The sequence below is a fragment of the Coregonus lavaretus genome, assembly GCF_964263955.1.
Source record: "Coregonus lavaretus genome assembly, chromosome: 15".
NCBI classification, from domain to species: domain Eukaryota; kingdom Metazoa; phylum Chordata; class Actinopteri; order Salmoniformes; family Salmonidae; genus Coregonus; species Coregonus lavaretus.
The window spans coordinates 36,055,080-36,081,493 of record NC_140002.1 but is presented as its reverse complement, the minus strand read 5'-3'; the positions used below and the strand labels follow the sequence as shown (position 1 = coordinate 36,081,493).

The following is a 26,414-nucleotide window of genomic DNA, read 5'->3' as shown; positions in this document are numbered from 1 at the left end:
ATCTCCTTTCCTTTCCTAGCTTCCTTTCCTCCTTTCCTGGCTTCCTATTCTTCCCTACCCCCCTTTCCTCGCATCCTTCCCTATCTCCCTTTCTTTAGCTCCTTTCTTTTCCTAGCTACTTTCCTCCTTTCCTAGCTCTCTTTGCTTGCTTCCTTTTCTCCTTCCTTTAATTTCCTCCTTTTCTTTCCTAGATCCCTTTCCTCCTTTCCTCGTCCCTTTCCTTTCCTTCTTTCATAATTGGCAGAACAAGCAAGGAGGTGGGCCGAGCCAAGCACGAGCTAGCGAGATCCTATTGGCACGTTCTAGCATATATTTGCATATTTCCATTAGGGAACGCCTACTCTGTGAAGTGCACATGTGCAATAATAAATACATTCTCCCTTGCACTCCTTCTGAACAACATCATTTTTTAAAAACTTTAGCAAATTGTAAGGTGTACAAACTTATTCCACTCTGTTCGCAACAGATTTTAGTTTTGGGAACAGAAAACTGTATTGAGAACAAATGTTTCATCTTCTCTCACTACCGGCCACTGGGCTTCCTCTCATCACCATATTTGGTGGTGAGTGAAATGCCAACAGGATACTTCAGATTTATACATCTGGTGAAACATCTAGCTCATTGTTCTAGCTGTGCCACGGCCAGTAGTTAGGAAAGGAAGAAGGAAAGGAATATATCCGGGATCCAGTGATATCCGGGATCTTTGGGACGTCCCTACCCTAACCATTTTACATTTCAACTTAAATGGGATGGGGACGTCCCAAGGATTCCGGATAGCAAGGACCGAAAAAAAAAGGAATTTACATGTATGTGGTAGGGATTAACCACGGCCAGTAGATGGCGATAGTATTGGGTTAGTGACAGAGTAGTTTTAGTTACAGGCTGCTACAGTGCTGCAGCTAGATGCAGTTCATCAAGGCCCGTGAATTATTTCAACAAGTTTACATATTCAAGACTTACTGACTGTAGCTATCTAATAAAGTTTGTGTTATTGCCAAAGAATAACCGACACAGATTCATAATGTACAAACAAGTTTAATATCATTTAATGGTGGTGCATTGCGTTACACAAGCCAAGTAATGTTCATCTATCCATAAAAGAGCGCACTGTGGCACTAATGATTATGTCGATGTTTACATGTGTCTTTTTTATTCCTAGACATGTCAATATTCCTTCATCTTTTCAGAGCGTTGCAAAATGTTCATGAAAAAATGTACAAAAACACAGTGTTGATATGAAACAAAAGGATATTATTGAAAGTCCTTTCATTTCATATTGTTTGTGCAATTTCATTTAAAAGATCCCCTCCTATGACAGAATAATGGGCTGACCTGTTGCCATCTGTCTGTCACTGTTGCCAACTGTTAGAATTTAGGGGTACTGCAGCAGGCAGTACATAAAATTAAAATTATTTACATGTTCTCAGTACACACATTCCACTAATTTCCTTTTACCTTTCTGGGTAGCCATGGCTGTCATGATGAACAACCACTAAGGCCACTCTTAACTAGAGGACTGTATCCACAGCTATGTAGCAGGCAGCATTTCAAGCAGTATGCAATAAATACAATATCTCAAAAGATTTCAATGCACACCACAGTTCCTTAAAAACTCATACTGCATTTATGGAATATCTGCAATCTAGTTCTGCAAATACTGCCAGACACTTCTCTCAGTCATACCTAAACTCAAAATGTGTTTGCACGTGTAACCTAGAGGCACAGCACTTATACTCCTCTTATAAAACACATTTAGGGCCAGTTTCACAGACCAAGATTAAATGATTCCAGGAGTTGGCCAAATTACATGTCGATAATCAAGACCTTAAAATTTCAAGAACATAGTTTAACTATGGATGAAATACAGGGTAGTTTCTGATGCAAATCTTCTAAAATGAAGTTTAGCCATGACAGTCGTCATAATCTTAATCAAAACTACAATTTAGTCCAAGAGTGGGCTTAATGTAGGTCTGTGAAACTTGCCCATAGTTATACTTCTAGAATTAGACAATCTTCTATTTACAGGGGAGTTTATGTTAGTGTGGAAATAAATGTGCTGTACAAAAGGCTGGTGCCTTGCAATGCATGTGAGGATATAGACAGCATGTATTAAAAACTAAATCAAAAAAAGCTACATGGGCTGTATTTGCTCCAGTCCCAGTGGAAAATACATCTTGAAGTGATAAACTCTCAATGGAAGTTCCACCTATAACATACCAAGATGACACTTGAGAGCTATTCCTTGTTCCAGAGAGACATCTTCAATGAATCTTATAGCAGTCTTGCTGACACTGACAGATGTAAAGGTCAGGGGGGCTCAGCCCCAAATTCATGTGTGCAACAATCACAAATACCATTAGATATTCTAAGGAGCCCAAACAGTAACATTCACCAGAAACAATTCAAGCCTTGTAAACAAAACTAGGGAGATAAAGACAACCATATACCAGCCAGGGGTGACCACAACCTCCGTTTACAAGGTGGATCACTTTTTTGAACATCCAATTTCCTAAATCTAAAATGTTTTTATTGTCAGATGTACACAGGCAAAGCGCTTGGGCGTAAAAGGGTTGAAAACGGAGATGTCTATTTGCTTCACTTGTTCAGAATTTAAGATGCTATATCTGTACCTTGACCTGCCTCAGAACGGCCTTCCCTGTCACCTTCTGTCTCTAAGCTGTAACTCGGTTCATCCTAATTCATCACCAATGGTTCAATACTTTTCACAACAAAGCTGTTGAGTAAAGCTGGCTGACAAACAGTGCTGGCGGTCTTCACTCAGAAGGACTGGGTGTCCTTGATTTGAGGACAGCATGATCAGTCTTAGCTTGCAGATACACTACATGGCCAAAAGTATGCTAGTCGAACATCTCATTCCAAAATCATGAGCATTAACATGGAGTTGGTCCCCCCCTTTGCTGCTATAACAGCCTACACTCTTCTGGGAAGGCTTTTTTCAGCGGTCCCATTCTGTGAGCTTGTGTGGCCTACCACTTCGCGGCTGAGCCGTTGTTGCTCCTAGACATTTCCACTTCACAATAACAGCACTTACAGTTGACCAGGGCAGCTCTAGCAGGGCAGAAATTTGACTTACTGACTTGTTGGTAAGGTGGTATCCTATGACGGTGCCACGTTAAAAGTCACTGAGCTCTTCAGTATGGGCCATTCTACTGTTTGTCTATGGAGATTGCATAGCGGTGTGCTCGATTTCATACACCTGTCAGCAACGGGTGTGGCTGAAATAGCCGAATCCACTAATTTGAAGGGTTGTCCACATAATTTTGGCCATTTAGTGTATGCCAGGTCAAACATGTGACCTTCCTATCTCTCTCCAGTGTTGGCATACGGAAAGCAAGCATGCTAATAACCAGAGCAAGAGCACCTTGGGCTGATCGTCCTTTAAGGCTAAGGCTTGGACTTCAGTTGGAATATAACAGCACATGTAACATTAACAGCCATGAGACAGACGTGCATGTTCAAAAGCAAGGCAATCATTTCCATTTCCCTACTCCATACAAAATGGAGTACATTATTACTTTACTTTGGACTAGTTAACCCTTCACTAGCACTACTACTACCTTCATTCTAAAATGAAAACACAAGACCTATTCTATTGTTAACGGTGTGCTTGAGGGCCTCAGTCTGAGCATTTGCACTGGAAGACAGGGAGGGAGTCATCTGAATGGCAGGTTTTAGCCCACATGTTTTTGGTTTAGCTTTATGAAATTACTTATAAATACTTGGCATTTAAATTCCTCAAAAGGTACTCTAACGTACACTTTCAAATATACCATAAGTCAGTGGTCCAACGACGACTCTATTGAGCACAATTGTGGTCCAATTCAATACACATGCTTGTGCATTTCAAATTAATCAAATCACAGACAACCTTTAAGCGCATGCATGAAGACTGCACCATCTTTAGAGTGAGGCAGAAACAGGTGTTACAAAAAGAAACAGAACAGAAGATTTGGTCCATGGATGAAAGCTGTTGTAAACTCCCTCATGACATTAGAACAATAACAGAAGGATTGCACCCAGAAAAAGTAACTCTGGCTCTTTATAATTGACCAAAGCAAAAAGCCAAGAGGTGCTGAATCCATGCATACAGGGGACATCAGTGGTCAATAAAGGGCAAGGTCTGACCAAAAATGAAGCAGAAAACAAAACCATGTACTATTCTATAGTTAGGAAACACTATGTATTCATTGTTCTCTTTTCCCCCCTTGTCTCAATTCCTCTTACAGAAGACTGAAGGTGATGAAAGCGGTGTTAGGTAATGCAAAGTGCATGGCAAGTGATTCCTTCCATCAAATGTTCTATGCCGGGTTGATCACAGGAGAATGACAAAAAGACTGGATCAGATTCATTCCACAGGCCATAGTGCATTTCCCTTAAGCCAGGTGTCCCATTGCAAGGCCAACCCTGTAACTTGCTGTGGAGAGAGGGTGTGTTCAATAGATTTAAGTGAGCTGTGAACACCTTAGCGTTTCTATCTGCGTGTGGGCATGTGTGTGCATGTGTCTGTGTAGGGAGCCTAAGCAGGTGGGCCGGCCCCATGGTTCTGTGACAGTAGGAAGGACTGCACCACCTCCTCTGTGGCCTGGGGGCTGGTGTTGACGTCCTCCAGGGCATCAGCCACAGCAAACTGCCGGTCCCTCAGCCGGTTCCAATTGGATAAAATATTGTGGTACTCAAAGACTTTCTCATAGTTCCCGACAGAGTTGTACAGTTTAATTAGGCCCCTGTAGTCGTATTCCAGTCCACTGTAGCCCTCGCCAAACAGCTTCTTACCTGCAGGGGGAAAACACACACTGGTAAGAATATAGAATAGGAGGATGAGGAAGAATAGATTACAAAAGAAGAGTACAATGGTAAAATAGACCCCATCTAGCCTAGTGACTGACCGATAGCGATGGAGCGCAGGTAGAGCCTCTCAGCATCTTCATACTGGTTCATGTCGTAGTTGTAGAGAGAGGCCAGGTGGCCCACAGACAGAGCCACCTCATAGTCCTCCTGACCCAGAAGCTGCTCCTTGATCTGAATGGCCTTGATGTGCATCTCCTCTGCCTCCTGAAAAACAAAAACAGGTGAGACCTCCCTGTCATCCACAGCCTTGGGGTCTGTATAAGGCTTTTCAGCTACCATTAAACCCCAGAGCCTCTGTGACATTTAAGCCTCCTTAGAGAGCAGATTCAATTCCTGCTCCAAAAGTGTGTCACAGGGTTCGTAAACACTGTGGAGAACATTTGGATGGCAGTTTATGATGAAAGTGTGTCACAGGTCACCCTCTGCATGCTTTCTACAGACACTTGTCTCAGGGGTTGGAAGGGAGGGATGATCTGATTCTGACCTTGAACTTCCTCATGGATTGGTAGAGGCGGCCCAGGTTGCCATAGTGTTTCGCTGTCTGAACATTAAACTCCCCGAAGGCTTTCTTGGCCAGCTGGAGGGAGGAGAGGTGGAGGTCATGGGCATCCTGGAGCAGCCTCTCCTCTGTTTCCTTGTTGTGGCAGTCAATAGCAATCTCCTCCAGGATCAGAGCTGAGGGAGCAGCACAGAATAGTCAGAAGAAGTACAGAGAGTCATAGACGTACACCTGAACATCAAGTTAGTTAGGAAATGAAAGATGAAAAGGTATCAACTGATCTAATCCAAGTAACACAGACCTCTATTCACCTCCAAGATAAAACAACTCCTCTACAGTAATTGACTTGGCAGCAGTGGAAAATGTTTGATATCGTTGAGAATCACAGACATCATTGTGCCCATCATGGACACCTTGGGACAGGAGTAAACAGATAGTTGTGAAAGCCGTTTTACCCTTGACTCTTTTGGAGGAGGCCAGCAGCAGATGATCCTCCGGGAGAATGTGAGTGATTATGTCTATGGCCCTCTCTGCGTGGAATCTGTACACAACATACCCAGGGGGCACAGCAGAGAAACAGATTTAACTCAGTGACACAGTTACATCAGTAGCTAAAGCACAAACATTTCCTAGGAAAGAAAATAAGGCAGGAACATCACTTTTGGAAGGGACACTGCAAGTGGCCTGCATGAACTTCAGAGGTCAAAACACAAGTGAGACTAAAAGCACAAACATAACATGAATGGAAACCAAGTACCTTACAGCAGTGGTTCCCAACCTTTTTCGGTTACTGTACCACCAACAAAATGTTGCTCTGCCTGGAGTACCCCCTCATGTGCATTTTACCAGTAAGCCTATGGTCTCATGAGTCTTCTCAAGTACCCCCTGTGTATAGGCCAAGTACCCCCAGGGGTCCTAGTACCCCTGGTTGGGAACCACTGCCTTAGAGTTTATTTTTAAGGTCATAAGAGATCGTTAGGGGTGACAAAACGATTACTCACAGTGCGTTGTCAAATTTGCCAGAGCTGTACAGATGGACATATGAGGAGTATGCCAGGTCCTCATGTGCTGTTGCCACATGGATATTCTTTCCCCCGAAAACCGACTGCCGGATATCTAGAGCCGTCTGGAATATTAACAGAGTTTCAATATCATACATCTGATACACCTCCCCTCTGCTGTCTATCTACATCTCAGACTAACTCTCTCACCTACCTGGTATATTGCAACTGATTGGCAGATGTTATCCACATTCAGCAAATAAAACCCATAATCAAGGAGAGTGTCTGAATATTTGGGATGCTTGTGTCCAAAATGTTCACTGCAGAAACAATAAGGAAACAGACATTACTGAAGGAGACAGAGACATGGACTACAACACACAAACAAAAAGTGTGGTGAACCTAACTTACCGTGCCAGGAAAACAGCATGCTTTATCAGCTGCTCTGCCTTCCTGAACTCCCTCTTTACCACACAGGCCTGTTGGTCCAAACACATAAAGGCATGAAACCACTACTAGGGATGTGCATATTTCCCTTTAAAGACGATTCAATACATATCTAGATACTGTACATGGGCTCCAATACGATACATTTTAGTTTGAAATAATTGGGTGCGATTCGGTTTAATTAGAGATGGTATTGGCCAGGTGATGAGCGGTGCCTGGTTTCCTCCAGAAGTGATGCTTGGGATTCAGGCCAAAGAGTTCAATCTTGGTTTCATCAGACCAGAGAATCTTGTTTCTCATGGTCAAAGTCATTTAGGTGCCTTTTGGCTAACTCCAAGTGGGCTGTCATGTGCCTTTTACTGAGGAGTGGCTTCTGTCTGGCCACTCTACCATAAAGGCCTGATTGGTGGAGTGCTGCAGAGATGGTTGTCTTTCTGGAAAGGTTCTCCCATCTCCACAGAGGAACTCTGGAGCTCTGACCATCAGGTTCTTGGTCACCTCCCTGACCAAGGCCCTTCTCCCCCGATTGCTCAGTTTGGCCGGGCGGCCAGCTCTAGGAAGAGTCTTGGTGGTTCCAAACTTCTTCCATTTAAGAATGACGGAGGCCACTGTGTTCTTGGGGATCTTCAATGCTGCAGACATTTTTTGGTACCCTTCCCCAGATCTGTGCCTCGACACAAACCTGTCTTTGAGCTCTACGGACAATTCCGTCGACCTCATGGTTTGGTTTTTGCTCTGACATGCACTGTCAACTGTGGGACCTTATATAGACAGGTGTGTGCCTTTCCAAATCATGTCCAATCAATAGAATTTACCAAAGGTGGACTCCAATCAAGTTGTAGAAACATCTCCAGGGTGATCAATGTAAACAGGATGCACTTGAGCTCAATTTCAAGTCTCACAGTTAAGGGTCTGAATACTTATGTAAATAAGGTACCGTTTTTTAAAATCTTTAATACATTTGCAAAAATTTCTAAAAACCTGTTTTGGCTTTGTCATTATGGGGTAATGTGTGTAGATTAAAGCCTAATATCACGCAAGCCATTTTAGCATTTGAATGCTGAAGGTGCTGCGCAGATGTGCAAGATCAGGTCGCCTACCCTTGCGTTGGTCAGCACGCCAAGCTGGGCACAGTGCGCAGTTTGACTAGGCTACTGATATTGCCTGGGGTTGTTCTGCATGCAAAATGACTTACAGATCAATGACTGTCAACACAGTTACATGCATTTCGACACTGAATGAGAGGACACATCGGTTGCCACAAAATATGTAGGTACAGTGCCTTTTAGAAAGCATTCATAACACTTGACTTATTCCACTTTGTTGTGTTACAGCCTGAATTCAAAATTGATTAAATATATTCTCACCCATCTACACACAATACCCCATAATGACAAAGTGAAAACATGTTTCTAGAAATCTTTGCAAATTTATTGAAAATGAAATACAGAAATATCTCATTTACATAAGTATTCACGCCCGAGTTAATACTTTGGAGAAGCACCTTTATCAGTGATTACAGCTGCAAGTCTTTCTGGGTAAGTCTCTAAGGAGCTTTCCAAACATGGATTGTGCAACATTTGCCCATTATTATTTTCAAAATTTCTCAAGCTCCGTCAAATTGGTTGTTGATCATTGCTAGACAACCATTTTCAAGTAGATTTAAATCAAAACTATAACTTGGCCACTCCGGAATATTAATTTTCTTCTTGATAACTAACTCCATTGTAGATTTGGCCTTGCGTTTTAGGTTATTGTCCTGCTGAAAGGTGAATTAATCTCCCAGTGTCTGGTGGAAAGCAGACTGAACCAGGTTTTCCTCTAGGATTTTGCCTGTGCTTAGCTCCAGTCTGTTTCTTTTTTATCCTGGAAACCTCCCTAGTCCTTAACGATAAGCATACCCATAACATGATGCAGCCACCACTATGCTTGAAAATATGGAGAGCGGTACTCAGTAATTTGTTGTATTGGATTTGCCCAAAAAACATAATACTTTGTATTCAGGACAAATTTGTGCACATTTGCAGTATTACTTTAGTGCCTTGTTGCAAACAGGATGCATGTTTTGGAATATTTTTTATTCTGTACAGACTTCCTTCTTTTCACTCTGTCATTTAGGTTAGTATTGTGGAGTAACTACAATGTTGTTGATCCATCCTCAGTTCTCCCATCACAACCATTCAATTCTGTAACTGTTTTAAAGTCAACATTGGCCTAATGGTGAAATCCCTAAGCGGTTTTCTTCCTATCTGGCATCTGAGTTAGGAAGGACACCTGTATCTTTGTAGTGACTGGGTGTATTGATACACCATCCAAAGTGTAATGAATAATTTCACCATGCTCAAAGGGATAGTCAATGTCTGCTTTTATAAAAAAATTTACACTTCTACCAATAGGTGCCGTTCTTTGAGAGGCATTGGAAAACCTCCCTGGTCTTTGTGGTTGAATGTGTTTGAAATGCACTGCTCGACTGAGGGACCTTACAGATAATTGTATGTGTGGGGTACAGAGATGAGGTAGTCATTCAAAAACCATGTTAACCACAATTATTGCACACAGAGTGAGTTCATGAAACCTATTATGTGACTTATTAATAAAAAATGTACTCCTGAACTTACTTTGGCTTGCCATAAGAAAGGGGTTGAATACTTATTGACTCAAGACATTTCAGCTATTCATTATTAATTAATTCGTAAAAATGTCTCAAAACATAATTCCACTTTGACATTATGGGGTATTGTGTGTATGCCAGTGACAAAAAATCTATATTTAATCAATTTTAAATTCAGTTTGTAACAACAAAATGTGGAAAAAGTCAAGGGATGTGGATACTTTCTGAAAGCACTGTATTTTTCTGAAGGTAGAATTAATGTAATAAATGTTAGTGAACCAGCAAAAAAAACACTTCTAACGTTTGAATTGATTTTCTGACCAATGTATGCTACATTTGGATTGGTTTGGGGTCCCCAGATGTATGCACTTGCATCTGGGACCAATGCACTTGTATCTGGGACCAATGCACTTGTATCTGGGACCAATGCGTATCGGTGAATCGTTACATCCCTACTAACTACAGTCCGAAGCAGCATCTATGACTAACACAGTCCTACAGTGACTCATGTGACAATAGGGGGAACAGTATGGGGACATCTCAAAAAGTATTTGTTTATACATTCATAGACATGTCTATAGTCTATAACACAGGAAAAGGGAACACTCGTACCTTGGAGGCCTGCCTTAGAACATCTACCACGACTTTAACAGGCAAACCCACTGTGATCTCTTTCATTGCCTCGATGCACCACCTGTAGGCCTGCAAAAGACATGAGATCTATATGAAAAACCAGAACACCAAACAAATCTAACAGAACCAACTGAAATATCTTTACCAGGCAACATACCTCATCATAGTGGCTCTTAGCAAAGAGCAGAGCACACAGCTCTCCATAGAGTGCAGCTTTGTTGGCCTGATGACCATGTTTGGCCAATTTGTCCATGTACAACTGGGCCAACTTGACAGTCTCTTCACCAAGGTGGTACTTGCAGTTGCCATTCCTGACATGAAGCAACCTAAGAGAAATTAGTGAGTCTGGTAAGCTTTTGTGGACAAATACAGACAGAGTATCAAGCCATAAAACTAGAATTGGAGCCGAATATACTAACTCTCTGTGACCCACTGACCTGACACAGCACTCCACAGCACGGTACCAGTGCAGAACCTCGTCATGCAGTGTGCACAGCTGCAGACACGACAGAAACACCTTCTCTGCATCACCATACCAGCCTGCGTCAGACAGAAAGCCACCTACAGGACAGGGCCAACATTAGTTCAACCAGACAGAAATGGTGAAGAAAGGTGAGGAAAGTTTATGGGTGCGGGTGCCTACCTAAAACAAAGCCAAACTGAATGGCCTTCTCTTTCACATGGGCATCAGACTCTGCGATGTAGGAGCAGCGGCGGCTGAAGGAGTTGGCCAGGACAGAAGCCACTTTCACCCCATGATCCATCAGGGCCTGGAAGCAGTGGTGCAGGAGGTGTCTGCAGGCACACAAAGACGACGTGATACAAACGTACATGAGAACAGCAGCATAAAGGCTTATCTGTCAAAATGTGTGACAAGGACATTCAAAGTTGGCTCAAGGCTCGTCAGATCCCTTTTGTTTCACATGATTATGAAGTCAGATTACCATACAGAATGAGCCAAGATTTAATTTTTTATTTAACCTTTATTTAACCAGGTAAGCCAGTTGAGAACAAGTTCTCATTTACAACTGCGACCTGGCCAAGATAAAGCAAAGCAGTGCGATAAAAACAACAACACAGAGTTACATATGGGGTAAGCAAAACATAAAGTCAAAAATACAACACAAAATATATATACAGTGTGTGTGAATGTAGTAAGTTAGAGGTAAGGCAATAAATAGGCCATAGTACAAAATAGTTACAATTTCGTATTAACACTGGAATGATAGATGTGCAAAAGATGATGTGCAAATAGAGATACTGGGGTGCAAATTACCTTTTGTCAGATGCCCTTAGAACTTTGGCAAACACCTCCAGCTCACAGAACTCCCCTCCCAGCTGGCAGAGCCGACCCTGCTGGTACAGCTGGGGAAGAACGAAGACAGGAAGTTAGGAAAGCAAAAGGGGCAGGAGTGTCAGAAGCTAGGGTTCCATCCAATTGGTGACAGATTTTCATGCAAATATTCTAAAATCTGCATAAAGAAAATGTGTGCATTTTCCCACCAGTGGCGTTTCCACCAAACGGACTTGTTGCGGATAGAAACTAGTGTGTGACGACGTAGTGTACACAAAATGTACTCTTTCCAGTGTGTTTCCAATGCATTTTCAAATCTATCGATAGTTTTGTCACAAAAATGGTTGCGCTAAATAGAAAATGTGCCGACTCTGTTTCTGAGCACGTGCGCTCCAGCCAACAGCTCGCAGATACAGTGTGGGTAGGCTAGTCTACATGATGAGATTATTATGGATAAGAACGAGATTTTTAGTTATTTGTCAAACGGCAGTCAAGTATCGATCATCATGTCATCAGAATAAGACCTTTAATATTTATTGTAAAGGAGCATCAAGATCACAGTGCACTTTCACCACCCTGTGAAAGTGTTTAGCTTAGCAGCCTGGCAAGCTAGCTAGCATGGTAACGGTACAGTAACATTACAGTAGCTCCAGCATTCGTTTTCATAGGTAAAAGAACTGGTCTGCTAAGCCTAGCTTACATAGCCTGTTGACAAATTTGCAATGATGAGCCTACTTGCTTGAATACAGACTAATTTCCCAATAACAGTGTATTCTTTTAGGCTGACTGCATTAGCCTAGTTTACATTAGGTTTGCCATGTATTGCTAATTGTTCTTGTGGTAGTGTTATACATTCATCCTGTTGGATTCAGATGTCTAAAAAGACCCATAAGCCCTATAAGTAAGTGGGTGTCCTGCTTGCGGACATTTGCCACCACAGGGCTTTGGCCTGCCAATGGGGCAACAGGCCAGCTCCAAGGCAGAAAAGGTGGTATGACCTCTTTCAGAAGGTATGTATCATGACAAGAGTTAATGGCAAAACATGCATAGGCCTATGACGTGTTCATCTAGAAAACATACTGTATTACACTACATGACCAAAAGTATGTGGACACCTGCTCGTCGAAAATCTCATTCCAAATTCATGGGCATTAATATGGAGTTGGTCCCCTCTTTGCTGCTATAACAGCCTTCACTCTTCTGGGAAGGCTTTCCACTAGATGTTGGAACATTGCTGCGGGGACTTGCTTCAATAACGCTTACAGGCTAAAACAACATGTATTCTCTTTTCTGATTTACTGAAATGAGGTACCATACTCTAGTATTGTCCCCCCCTATATTTTAAGCAGGTCTCTCCAGTGGACCTGCTGGGCCAACACCTACAGCGCCGCCAGCGTCTGGATCTGCTGTTAAGACTCCTCCATTGAGGACCACATTGAACTTGTTATCAATGGTAAATATTACATTTTTTGTCATATTATTTTTTCACAACTACTATGGCTCTGCTGCCATGACAGAACATTGATTCAGATAATCCTTTTGACAGGTGACTTGGTTTCCTCCTCTGTTCATTGTGACCATTAGGTTTTTCTCTCTCTTTTGCAGTTCAGTAAGCAAAGGTTTGGGGGCTCTCATGTGTCTGCAGCAAGACCAAACCTTTTTTACGTAAAAAAAATACAAGCTAACCTGTCAAATGCTTGGTTTGTATTGATCGGTTTTTACAACAGTATAACCTTCCATAACCTTAATGTAACTACATGTTGTTTTACAGACACAAGATGTCTGTAGCCCGGCCAAGATGTCTACAGCCTCTGTGAGTGCCCCCACCCTTCCTCTGGCCTCTGAGTGCCCCCACCCATACACAGCATCTACAAGTGCCCCAATCCCTGAACCGCTGTACGGTGGTCATTTTAGAACTAATACCTAGAACTAACATTCATCAAAACAATTGTGTCATGTTTTAAATCTCACATGCCTGTATTGTCAGTATTCATTTTTTTTTTTTTTAATCGGTTTTTCCTTTATAATTTCAGCATGACGTGCCTAGGAAGCCTGTTCGGGTAAAAATGATATACACTGAGTGTACAAAACATTAGGAACACCTGCTCTTTCCATGACACAGACTGACCAGGTGAAAGCTATGATCCCTTATTGATGTCACCTATTAAATCCACTTCAATCAGTGTAGATGAAGGAGAGGAGACCAGTTAAAGAAGGATTTTTAAGACTTGATACAATTGAGACATGGCTTGTGTATGCGTGCCATTCAGGAGGGTGAATGGGCAAGACAAAAGATTTAAGTGCCTTTGAACAGGGTATGGTAGTAGGTGTCAGGCGCACTGGTTTGAGTTTGTCAAGAACTAAAACGCTGATGGGTTTTTCATGCTCAACAGTTTCATTTTTACATTTTAGTCAATTAGCAGACGCTCTTATCCAGAGCGACTTACAGTTAGTGAGTGCATACATTTTTTTTTTTTTCTCATACTGGCCCCATACTGGGAATCAAACCCACAACCCTGGCGTTGCAAACGCCATGCTCTACCAACTGAGCTACACGGGACTAGTTTCCTGTGTGTATCAAGAATGGTCCATCACCCAAAGGCCATCCAGCCAACTTGACAAGACTGTGGGAAACATGGGCCAGCATCCCTGTGGAACACCTTCGACACCTTGCAGTCCATGCCCCGATGAATTGAGGCTGTTCTGAGGGCAAAAGGGGGTGCAACTCAATATTAGGAAGGTGTTCTTAATGTTTTCTACACTCAGTGTAGCTTAACCTGGAGCTGGACGACATGGACAAAAATCCATATCGCGATAAATTGCCTGAATTGATGCGATAACAATAAATAGAACGATACGTTTATAAAATTAACCTGCAGCACAGTTGTTGTTTTACTACCCTTTAAACTATTACTACTAGTTCAATGGTTGTAGCCATCAATTGTCCCATTAACAATCACCCATATTAGCAAACTTATTTCATTTCAAACTTCACATTTCTCTAATATAGGCTACTTATCGTAATGAATGATTTCAACCAAATGCCTGCGATAAGTGATCGGTATGGTCGGTGTCGATCACTCTCAGTTTATTGTCCCAGCTATAGCTTAACCTGTCAAGAGCATGTTTGATTACATATATTTGTTTTTAATACTGTTTACGCTCAAATAATTTTCATATGAGGTTTTATAATAATCTTATACATTTTCCCCTTTCTCCCGGCCCCTCTCCAGCCCTGCTACAGCCTCTGTGAAGACCACCACTGCTGTCTCTCAGGGCACTGACAGCTCTGCTAGAGCCTCTTTAAAGGTGTCCGCATGCTTCCCAGCCGAAACAATTTGAATACTTTGTGCATATTTTACTACAACATTTTGTGACATTAGTTTTTTCATTTTGGACTTCGGTAAGGGTTTTTACGGTTGTTTGGGCACACCATTTTTCTTGAGGCAAGCCGAAGTCGGTAGCCGAAGTCTACGCCCTTTCGTCGGTGATTGGTCAACTGTAGGGATTCTTCAGTAAAGTCTGTTGTCATTCAACAAGAGACGACTCGTTTTCAAGCTCATTTTTTCATTGAGAAATACTGCACCAAACATCCTAGTTAGATGTAAAATTGCGCAACTAAGGTCTCCTCTGCAAAAACGTCAAAATTAATGACATGTTTCTTGAATTATCTTAGATTAATTCTGACTATTTTGAGGAAGTGTATATTGGCTACGGCATCTCAAAATGGACAAACAGTACCGCTTTTTCAAGCGAACGTCTTTTAAGGGAGTATTCGAGCATCCTCGGTCGGTTCGGCTACCCGCCAGCCGAACTGAAGCATGCTGATGCTGAAGTACTCTCCTCTGCTATAGCCTCTAACCTCAGTACATTCCACACTGTCATTTCTTAACTAATATCATTACATCCATTAACACACGGCAGAAACAAAACTGTGTGTCAGTGTATTGATATGAAGATATTGTGAGTAATCATTTTCATCAATTTTTGTCTTGTTTTGCATTCTGTTGTATTTGTCATTTTTCAGGAGAGCTGATTGGTGTGGACTACCTGCTCGGGCAGACTGGGAAAGCCATGCAGGACATGGACCCTGACTTGGAGGAGACTGATTTTGAGGACTATGCAATGGACCCCACAGTTGGTAGTCTTCTGGATGACTGCACCACCACTGCTGATGAGGATTTCTCTGCTGCCAGCCCCACCCAGGCTTCTCCCACTACTGTCCAACCTACTTCCTCCAGTGCCAAGTCTGCTGCCACCAGTACCTGGCCTGCTTCACCCACAGCCCAGTCTGCTGCCAGCCAACTCCACCCATGCAGAAAACCTGATTGGTTTGAGAAATGGCAAAGCATCACTAGTTTCCATATTAGACTCTGCTGTACTCTAGACCTTTTTATCTTATTTCTAAAATTAGGGGCTTGATTCAATCAGATCAAGCATTAACCCAATGTTGTTTGTGTGTCACAAACCACTCCCGTCTTTATTATCCCTACCACATTAGAAGTTCAAAATGGCGATAGAAAGTGTAGGCTATTGCATAATTTTCATGTTAATTTGGATGGGGGGATTTAAAGCCTATCAGTCTGGTCAGGAGTAGGGCCTATAGCCTACAATAGAACATCACGCATTCAAGTGTTTGTAACGTGGCTGGATGGGATTTGTTGGATATAAAGTTGGCTGGTTTCGTTGCATTCAATGGCAGAGTAGGCGATAAGGTAACACAAGGATCCGCTTGTGAATTTGACATCTCTAACACAGTTCCACCTCCGGCACCGCCAAAACAACCGCTACGCGGGTGTTGACCAACACTAATCTGATTGAATCGAGCCCTAGAACTTTTAGATGGGAGTTATTTTCCTGTTTGCATGGATGTTGTCATATGTTTGGATCCTGTTGTGTCATTCACTCAGAATCAGGCAGTGCCATACCCACTCATTACTTTGGGTCCCTAGGGGCTGTGTGTGTGTGTGTGTGTGTGTGTGTAACGTTTCACATTTGTCATTAATAAACATGTTTCTATATTTCAACCTGCAGTTTCTTGTGAACTGCAAATTACCTGATTATAATTATAAATACATCATGAATAACAATTTACTCACAGCCACATATTTTAGTTATTAAAAGTCAATGACTTGATTGTAGGTCAATCATTCTTCACTTTTAATAACTAAAATATGTGGCTCTGAGTAAATTGTCATTCATGATGTATTTATAATTATATCAGGTAATATGCAGTCCACAAGAAACTGCAACAGATAACTAATAATTTAAGATACTAATTGCATAAACAAGGTAACGGGAGTACAGTACAGTAATAAACCAACCTCATTAGAACAACTATTCTTCCTGCCATCCAGGACCTATATACTAGGTGGTGTCAGAGGAAAGCCCAAAAAATTGTCAAAGACTCCAGTCACCCAAGTCATAGACCCGGAACGCCAAGTCTACGAACAAAAGGCTCCTTAACAGCTTCTACCCCCAAGCCATAAGACTGCTGAACAATTAATCAAATGGCCACCTGGACTATTTACATTGACCCCCCCTCCATTTGTTTTTACACTGCTGCTACCCGCTGTCTATTATCTATGTAGTCACTTTACCCTTACATACATGTACAAATTACCTCGACTAACCTGTACCTCGGTACCGGTACCCCCTGTATATAGCCTCGTTATTGTTATTTTATTGTGTTACTTTTTTATAATTGTTTACTTTAGTTTATTTGGTTAATATTTTCTTAACTCTTTGTTGAACTGCATTGTTGGTTAAGGGCTTGTAAGTAAGCATTTCACGGTAAGGTCTACACCTGTTGTATTCGGTACATGTAATGAATAAAGTTTGATTTGATTATGCTACCATAATCGTTCCATTGACTCTTAAATTCAAAAAATTAACACTTTTGGTGGTTCTTTAGAACTGTTATTTCGTTTACAAATGTTATTTCTGGCCGAGGCGGGGGGGGGGGGGGGGGGACACTACATTTTCCTTGTTTTTCAGCTTACCATAATAAATAATGAATAATAAACACTTACATTATGACGAACCCTCAATTTTAAAATGTTCATTTTTCTTCTCCCCCCTTAAGATAACATTATTCCCCAGCTTTGGTGCTTGCAACACCAGGATAGTGGGTTCGATTCCCGGGACCACCCACATGTAAAAAAAATGTATACATGCATGACTGCAAGTCGCTCTGGATAAAAGCGTCTGCTAAATGGAATATATTATTTATATATTATTGTTAACCTTGTAAGCAGGATAGCTAGCTAGCAAGCAAGTTAATTAGTTCATTTGCTTTGCAAAGAGTTTGCAATGTTAGCTGTAATTGGCTAGCAAAAACGAATCACCTCGCGAACATCACATTGTATAGTTAGCAAACTAGACTTACAACTTACCTTGTAATACACATCAAATTGAATATTTTCAGGGAGGGAACGAATATCTCTTCGCGATCGACTGTAATTGTCCACCACTGCTGATATAGCAGTGTTGTACAGTGTCTCTGGGATCCATTCGAGCTCCAAGGCCGCCATGTTGTTTTCCTTTTCCCCAGCCAGCAACACCCCCTCTGCTCGATCGACGGTCGGTAGCTAACTAACCACCTTGCCAAGTTTGAACTCCTTTTTCTTGTACCTTCTCATGTAACAAAACAGTTTTGACTGTCTCATCTAGTTAAGCACCAACATAACCATCGGCCATGTTCCTAGGATACGCACTCAACCCGTGCAGTCTGCCCGAAGGTCTATCTCTGCCCCCACCCAGTTTTTCACACTCCGGGTCTGATTCGCCGGAGTCAAATGTACTTCGCTTAGTTCCTGAGGGAGTTCGATTAAGTGCACCCGCACCGGACTAATACCGACAGGGAGTATGTGCCCGTTCATGCCTGACGTGAACGGGCAGAGCGGTGAGGGAGGAGCGCCCGTCGGTCATATATGTTGTTTTCAAAGGTAGCATGCTGCATCGTTCAGAAACATACATCTCGTTTCCATTAAATATACTCTCTAATTTTCAAACTAGTTTTCATTGGGAGTGCAGATATACTTTCATCAAAAGCAATCACTTTTGCATGTGAAAACAGAATCTTACTCATTACGCGTGCTTAACCTACATCACTTTTGTTTTGAGCCGATTTCACCGTCGGCCAAAACGGGGCACCTGGCTCACGCCAGGGAGGCAGCACGTTTCCAAAACGAATGCGGTCAACGCTAACCCGGTTCGTCCTTGGCATTAATCGAATCCCCTCACTGATGCGCAGACGATGATCCTGTCACAGGATTCTGTCGATAGACCGGGGTAGACTGTGGTCTTGCTAATGACGCGTTCAAGTACTAGTCAGAACTAGAAACTCTGAAATGTCCAACTTGCTAACTGGTTGTAGTTATACACGTGCCGCGTTCAACCAGTTAGCAAGTCGGAAACTTCGGAGTTTCCTAGTTCCGACGATCACATGAAGGCGGCATAAAACCAGCCTTGCTGTGTAGTCACGTGGGTCGCGCGTCAGCCAGGCTAGGTAGACTGTGCTGGAACGTCAGTTGTATGCCTATCTTGTCAAAGAGATTGCAAACTCTGATCTGGTGATGCGAGAAGATGGAAGTGGAATGAATGTGTGTGGTGTTTTCTTAATGCATCCAAAATACTTGCTCAGTCAATCAGTCACCAATTAATCACATACTCACAGCATAATATAAAACAATGAATCATCAGTATTCATCGTTGTCCTACGGACGTCATTCCTTTTTTTCTTTCTTAAAAAATAAGAATATATATTTTATAAAATATGTGTGTCCCTGGAACATAAACGTGACAGATCTGCAGCACACAAAATACATATTTATACAACCGGCCGTGATTGGGAGTCCCATAGGGCGGCGCACAATAGGCCCTTTTCACGATGACGTCATCTAACTTCCGCCTTTCCGCGTAGCAGGTTAACTTCACTTCCGTTCGCCCGTAACCTGAGACTTCTCAACGAAAATACAACTGTTGACCACTAACTAGCAAGCTAGCTACTTGAAGAAATTCCAAAAGGTACGTTTAAGTTAAATTAGTAAAGTTAAGAGTAATAATGTTTACGTATATGCAATGGTTTGTAACTTGCTAACGTTATTGTTAATTCATAATTGTTCACTGCCTTAGTTACTTAAAAGTGGGCTAACGTTAGCTAACAACAACTTAGTACCAGATACCGATAACGTTAAAAGGTAGCGTTACATTGCTGCCTGGCTGTAATGTAACAAGTTTACTTAGCTAGCTATCTAACCCTTTGTTAGGCAGTTAGTTTATTCATGAATGTATAGTAACTCACCTATTCAAATACTGTTGTGCATGATAGCTAGATAAATATTGATTCCTGGTCAAAGCTGAATGTTAATTTAGCTGTTTCTTTTCTCCCGGTGTCTGTATCGCAACAGTATCCCATCCAACACCGAAGCATGGCACAATCTTCGAGAAGATGCTATTGCAGTGTACCATTTTGTTCAAACAAAACTCAGATACGGGAATTTCTGTTTGTTCACGATTTCCCTGTTGATGGAGAAATACGTGCCCGTTGGGTGAGGGCGATCAGGAGAGATGAGGGACCAAGTTTTAAGATTCTTTGTGGGAGCACCTTTGTTTGCAGTCAGCACTTTCCCCCTGAGGATAGATACACCCTATTTTATAGGGTGCACTGGTAAGAAAGCACAGACCCAAATGGCACAGGGCCAAATTTAGAGTCCACCAAATTAAGGCCCTCAAGCCCGTGCAGCAATTTGCAAATCCCTGGTTGTGGACGGATGTCTTTCAGTTTCTCAGCACTGGCCATGACGTGAGGATCCGGAATAGGCCCTGGCATGAAAGTGAGATGTCAAGTTTAGATTTCATTAAATGCCACCTTATCTTTTTCACTAAAAAAGACAACCACACTCATCCAGTCTCGTACATGCTTCTAATACAAATAAAAAAATATCCACTGAAAGTCTATATAAAAAGTAACAAATAATAATCACTTTTATGTTTGTATTATTTTAGAAATGCACTAAAGTCTTTGTGCTCTAGTACAGGCGGGGGCTCATTCAGACTCACCATCATAGGCTCGGTACAGTGTGCACTTCACACCAGCTCTGACACTTGTTTTTTTCTTAGCCGCTGGTTTACACACCGCCATATCATTGGTGGCCTCTGGTACAATTCCCTGTGATATAATAATGATGAACAATACATTGTCAAAAGTCAATACAAACTGCAAAGTTCTGCATCAGTGTAACAAATAATGTCTGACCTGTGTCCTAGGCCGGTGCCAGGTCTGCAGTGCGCTGGTGCATGACAGAGGCAATGGCACTGTCTTAAAGCCCATGGTAACATAGTGAGCACTTTGAAAAAGAAGTGCTACTATGTGATTACATAGTGCTTTCCCAGCAGAGCAGGAACATGACATGTGATTGAGTACCACAGGAACCTCTGCAGAGTCTAGTGTAACCTGTTCATAGAGACATAACAATTAGTGCTGTACTTACAAAACATTTTTTCTGCGTTTCATTATAAACTACTGTACACAATTTTCAAAACCCAATTTCTTTTTTTAATTAAGAAAAATTGGCTGTTCTGAAACCTTTGACAAGTAGTGCCAACACTTATCGAAAATTTGAACATTTTGAGTTATCACAGAATCTTTCCCAGTCTTTATTGCCGTCAACAACCCACATCGGTTTGTAAGAATTTCGTTGTGTATTAAGTTTAATGATACAAAATCAGAGCTCAGACTGAGAAACAAACTGATCCACAGTGGAACTTTGTGGAATCATTCTTATTAAATCTGCAACCGCAGCAAAACACAACAAAAAGAAAACTTATCTATCTTAACCTATCTTATCATAATGTTAGAGAACTGTTTATCTGAGAAACCTGAAGCCGATGAGCCTCCTCATTTTTCTTCATGGACCTGTAACATCGCCCTCTCACTGTCACCTCACCGTTAACTACACTTGAGACTGTTTCAATACAGTGATTGGGAGAAAGGGCGCAGCATTAGCCATTAATACATTACTGACTCTTATCTTACGGTCGATACAAACAGCAGTAATATTAAAAAGAGGCTGCAAAACAGAAACTCGTCAGCTCATAACCTTCGCTAGCATAGGGCTAATTTAAGCTAAATAAAGATAAACACGTACCTTCATAATCAAACAGGTAACCTTCAACGAAGAACTTGTAGCCTTTATCAAGCTTCGATCTTGAAGTAAGGGACCACTTGTCAGCAAGTCGTTCTACGTCGTTAAGTCGTATTGGTGGCAGATGTGAAAGGGACTGGGTGAACTCCATAATGATGTGCTACTAGCTAAGCGTTCCTAAGCGACACCGGATGTAAACATAACCTGCATCGCGGCAGAACGGAAGTTGTCTGACGTCACGTGAAAAGGGCCTATTGGCCCAGCGTCGTCAGTACGTACATTGGACCTATGTGAAGCTAGCCACAATAACGATTAACCACAATAGTGGATTTGCAGTTTGCCTTCAAAATAAAAGTCCCAATTGAAACATACAAAAGGTTACACATAGTGGAATAATGCCATATTTTGACTAGATAATGCTAAACAAGGTTGGAATGTTGTTACATTACTTAACAATAAATACAATAATTAACTAATTTGATAATAATTATTTATGAATGTTCAATTACGCATAATAGACTAACTAGGGAGGTGATTTTTCACAGTCAAAGTCCTGCAATAAGAGCTACCACGGTAATATTTGTGTTAACTCTACATAATTGTAATCTGTGGGTGTCACTGAGTAGGCTGATACCCCAGTTCATGGGTGAACACTCTATAGGTAAGGCTGTACAGTGTAATATGAATGTTCAATATGTATAATATGCTGACTGTCGGTTAAGATGGCGTCTCATGGAGACATAACATACGCAGTTTGAGCTACTCTCTGAAACTCACTTAGATAATTCCTTTGATGATACAGTGGTAGAAATATATGGTTACAACATCTACAGAATAGACAGGAATGCCAATGGAGGAGGTATTGCTGTTTATATTCAGAGTGTTTATATTCAGATGTCAAAGTAATATGACTACAGGTTCACCTACCTCACCTAAAGCCTATTCTTGTGGGAAGTTGCTATAGAGCACCAAGAGCTAACAGTCAGTGTCTGGATAATATCTGTGAAATGCTTGATAATGTATGTGATATCAACAGAGAGGTATATTTTCTGGGTGAGCTAAATATTGACTGGCTTCCATGAAGCTGTCCACTCAAGAAAAAGCTTCAAACTGTAACCAGTGCCTGCAACCTGGTTTGGGTTATCAGTAAACCTATTAGGGTATTTACAAAGAGAACATAAACTAAATCATCCACTTGTATTGACCACATCTTTACTAATGCTGCAGAAATCTGCTCTAAAGCAGTATCCACACCCATTGGATGTAGTGATCATAATATAAAAGCCATATCTAGGAAACCCAAGTTCCTAAGACTGGACCTAAAATAGTGTATAACCGATCACACAGTATGCTTTGCAATGATTCCTATGTTAAAGATGTGAAAGATATTTGTTGGTCTGATGTGTGTAATGAGGAACATCCTGACGCTGCACTTGAAGCATTTATGAAATTGCTTTTTCCAGTTACTGACAGCCATGCGGCCATAAAGAAACTGACTGTTAAAACAGGCAAATCCCCATGGATAGATAATGAATCGAAAAACTGTATGGCTGAGAGGGATGAGGCTAAGGGAATGGAAAATAAGTCTGGCAACACAGCAGATTGGCAAACATACAGTAAATTGAAAAATCAAGTAACTAAACTAAACAAAAAGAAGGAGAAATTATACTATGGAACAAAGATAAACGATATAAAGAATGATAGTAAAAAGCTCTGGAGTACCTTAAATTAAATTCTAGGCAGAAAAGCTAACTCAGCTCCATCCTTCATTGAGGCTGATGGCTCATTCGAACCCACTACCTTGACTCATGTGGTCCTCTGTAGCTCAGCTGGTAGAGCACGGCGCTTATAACGTCAAGGTAGTGGGTTCGATCCCCGGGACCACCCATACACAAAAATGTATGCACGCATGACTGTAAGTCGCTTTGGATAAAAGCGTCTGCTAAATGGCATATTATTATTATTATCATTCATAACAAAACCCTTTGCCAACCACTTAAATAACTAATTTGTTGACAAGATTAGCAATTGTAGACATTACATGCAAAAAACAAATGCTGAGCCTTCATATTCATGCATAACGGACCAAATAATGAAAGACAACCACTGTAGCTTTGAATTCCACAAAGTTAGTGTGGAAGAGGTGAGATAATTGTTGCTATCTACAGTGAGGGAAAAAAGTATTTGATCCCTTCTGATTTTGTACGTTTGCCCACTGACAAAGAAATGATCTGTCTATAATTTTAATGGTAGGTTTATTTGAACGGTGAGAGACAGAATAACAACAACAAAAAACAGAAAAACGCATGTCAAAAATGTTATAAATTGATTTGCATTTTAATGAGGGAAATAGGTATTTGACCCCCTCTCAATCAGAAAGATTTCTGGCTCCCAGGTGTCTTTTATACAGGTAACGAGCTGAGATTAGGAGCACACTCTTAAAGGGAGTGCTCCTAATCTCAGCTCGTTACCTGTATAAAAGACACCTGTCCACAGAAGCAATCAATCAATCAGATTCCAAACTCTCCACCATGGCCAAGACCAAAGAGCTCTCCAAGGATGTCAGGGACAATATTGTAGACCTACGCAAGGCTGGAATGGGCTACAAGACCATCGCCAAGCAGCTTGGTGAGAAGGTGACAACAGTTGGTGCGATTATTCGCAAATGGATGAAACACAAAATAACTGTCAATCTCCCTCGGCCTGGGGCTCCATGCAAGATCTCACCTCGTGGAGTTGCAATGATCATGAGAACGGTGAGGAATCAGCCCAGAACTACACGGGAGGATCTTGTCAATGATCTCAAGGCAGCTGGGACCATAGTCACCAAGAAAACAATTGTTAACACACCACGCCGTGAAGGACTGAAATCCTGCAGCGCCCGCAAGGTCCCCCTGCTCAAAAAAGCACATATACAGGCCCGTCTGAAATTATGCCAATGAACATCTGAATGATTCAGAGGAGAACTGGGTGAAAGTGTTGTGGTCAGAAGAGACCAAAATCGAGCTCTTTGGCATCAACTCAACTCGCCGTGTTTGGAGGAGGAGGAATGCTGCCTATGACCCCAAGAACACCATCCCCACCGTCAAACATGGAGGTGGAAACATTATGCTTTGGGGGTGTTTTTCTGCTAAGGGGACAGGACAACTTCACCGCATCAAAGGGACGATGGATGGGGCCATGTACCGTCAAATCTTGGGTGAGAACCTCCTTCCCTCAGCCAGGGCATTGAAAATGGGTCGTGGATGGGTATTCCAGCATGACAATGACCCAAAACACACGGACAAGGCAACAAAGGAGTGGCTCAAGAAGAAGCACATTAAGGTCCTGGAGTGGCCTAGCCAGTCTCCAGACCTTAATCCCATAGAAAATCTGTGGACGGAGCTGAAGGTTCGAGTTGCCAAACGTCAAACGTCAGGCTCAAACCTGGTGGCCAACTACAAGAAACGTCTGACCTCTGTGATTGCCAACAAGGGTTTTGCCACCAAGTACTAAGTCATGTTTTGCAGAGGGGTCAAATACTTATTTCCCTCATTAAAATGCAAATCAATTTATAACATTTTTGACATGCGTTTTTCTGGATTTTTGTTGTTGTTATTCTGTCTCTCACTGTTCAAATAAACCTACCATTAAAATTGTAGACTGATCATGTCTTTGTCAGTGGGCAAACGTACAAAATCAGCAGGGGATCAAATACTTTTTTCCCTCACTGTATAAATAAGGACAAACCACCTGGAACCGACAACCTGGATGGTAAAATACTGAGGTTGGTAGCGGAATACATTGCAACTCCTATTTGCCACATCTTCAATCTAAGCCTAGAAGACGGAGTGTGCCCACTGGCCTGGAGGGAGGCAAAGGTCAGTTCTCTGCCCAAAAATAGCAATGGTTATAGCAATGGTTCAAACAGCAGACCAATCAGCCTATTACCGGTTCTTAGCAACGTTTTGGAAAACATTGTGTTTGACCAAAACATTTTTTTTACAACAGACTTTCAGCATGCTTATAGGGAAGGGCACTCAACATGCTCAGTGCTGACACAAATGGCTGATGATTGGCTGCAATAAATTGATAATAAGAAGATTGTGGGAGCTGTTTTGTTAGACTTCAGTGCAGCCTTTAATATCATTGATCATAACATATTGCTGAAAAAACGTAGGTGTTATTAACATCCTCTACCTTATAATGGATGGACAGTTACCTATCCAGTAGAACACAGAAGGTTTTCTTTAGTGGAAGCCTCTCTAATGCAAATGTGAGTGTGGTGTACTGCAGGGCAGCTGGCTTGCCTTGGACCATTATTGTTTTCTGTGTTACTAATGACCTTCCACTGACCTTGAATAAATCCTGTGTGTCCATGTACGCTGACGACTCAATAGTATACACATCGGCTGCAACAGTAAAACAAATAACTGACACCCTTAACATAGAGCTCCAGTCAGTTTTAGAATGGGTCACTAGAAATTGGCTGGTGCTAATTATGTCAAAAACTAAAAACATCATGTTTGGGACAAATCACTCGCTCAACCCTAAACCTCATCTGGATCTATTATTGAATAATGTGGCTACTGAGCAAGTTGAAGAGACTAAACCGCTGGGTGTCACCCTAGATAGCAAGCTATCATGATCAAAACATATAGACTCAATGGTTACTCAAATGGGAAAGGGTCTGTCCATGATAAGGCGTTAGTCTGCTTTCTTGATATATATCTCAGTCAACCAGACAGGTCCTACAGGCCCTAGTTTTGTCGCACCTGGACTACTGTCCAGTTGTGTGGCAGGTGTGGAAAAGAATCCCATAGGCAAATTGCAGTTGGTCCAAAACAGAGCAGCACATATTACACTTAGATGTACACGGTGGACGAATGTCAATGATATGCATGTCAATCTCTCCTGGGTCAAAGTTGAGGAG

General features: G+C 41.8%; 1 protein-coding gene across 1 annotated transcript; it reads right to left on the bottom strand.

Annotated features, from left to right (window-relative positions):
• Window positions 1-1,019: 1,019 nt before the first annotated feature.
• LOC311142533 (amyloid protein-binding protein 2) lies at window positions 1,020-18,160 on the bottom strand. Its single transcript, XM_084178197.1, has 13 exons — window positions 17,750-18,160; window positions 11,337-11,425; window positions 10,704-10,855; window positions 10,498-10,621; window positions 10,218-10,386; window positions 10,040-10,129; window positions 6,781-6,848; window positions 6,584-6,689; window positions 6,370-6,494; window positions 5,824-5,909; window positions 5,354-5,544; window positions 4,908-5,073; window positions 1,020-4,794 (listed from the first exon to the last, which is right to left on the bottom strand). Exons 1-13 carry the CDS (start codon window positions 17,885-17,887, stop codon window positions 4,538-4,540), a joined length of 1,761 nt encoding a protein of 586 aa, XP_084034323.1. The 5' UTR covers window positions 17,888-18,160; the 3' UTR covers window positions 1,020-4,537.
• Between the last annotated feature and the right edge of the window lie 8,254 nt (window positions 18,161-26,414).

Excerpts from the sequence above, each read along its gene's own strand:
- LOC311142533 (XM_084178197.1), bottom strand. The coding sequence starts at position 17,887 with ATGGCGGCCTTGGAGCTCGAATGGATCCCAGAGACACTGTACAACACT. Across the intron at positions 10,622-10,703 it reads TCAGTTTGGCTTTGTTTTAG|GTGGCTTTCTGTCTGACGCA; the intron begins GTAGGCACCCGC and ends CCTGTCCTGTAG. Across the intron at positions 5,910-6,369 it reads GGCAAATTTGACAACGCACT|ATTCCACGCAGAGAGGGCCA; the intron begins GTGAGTAATCGT and ends TGTTGTGTACAG.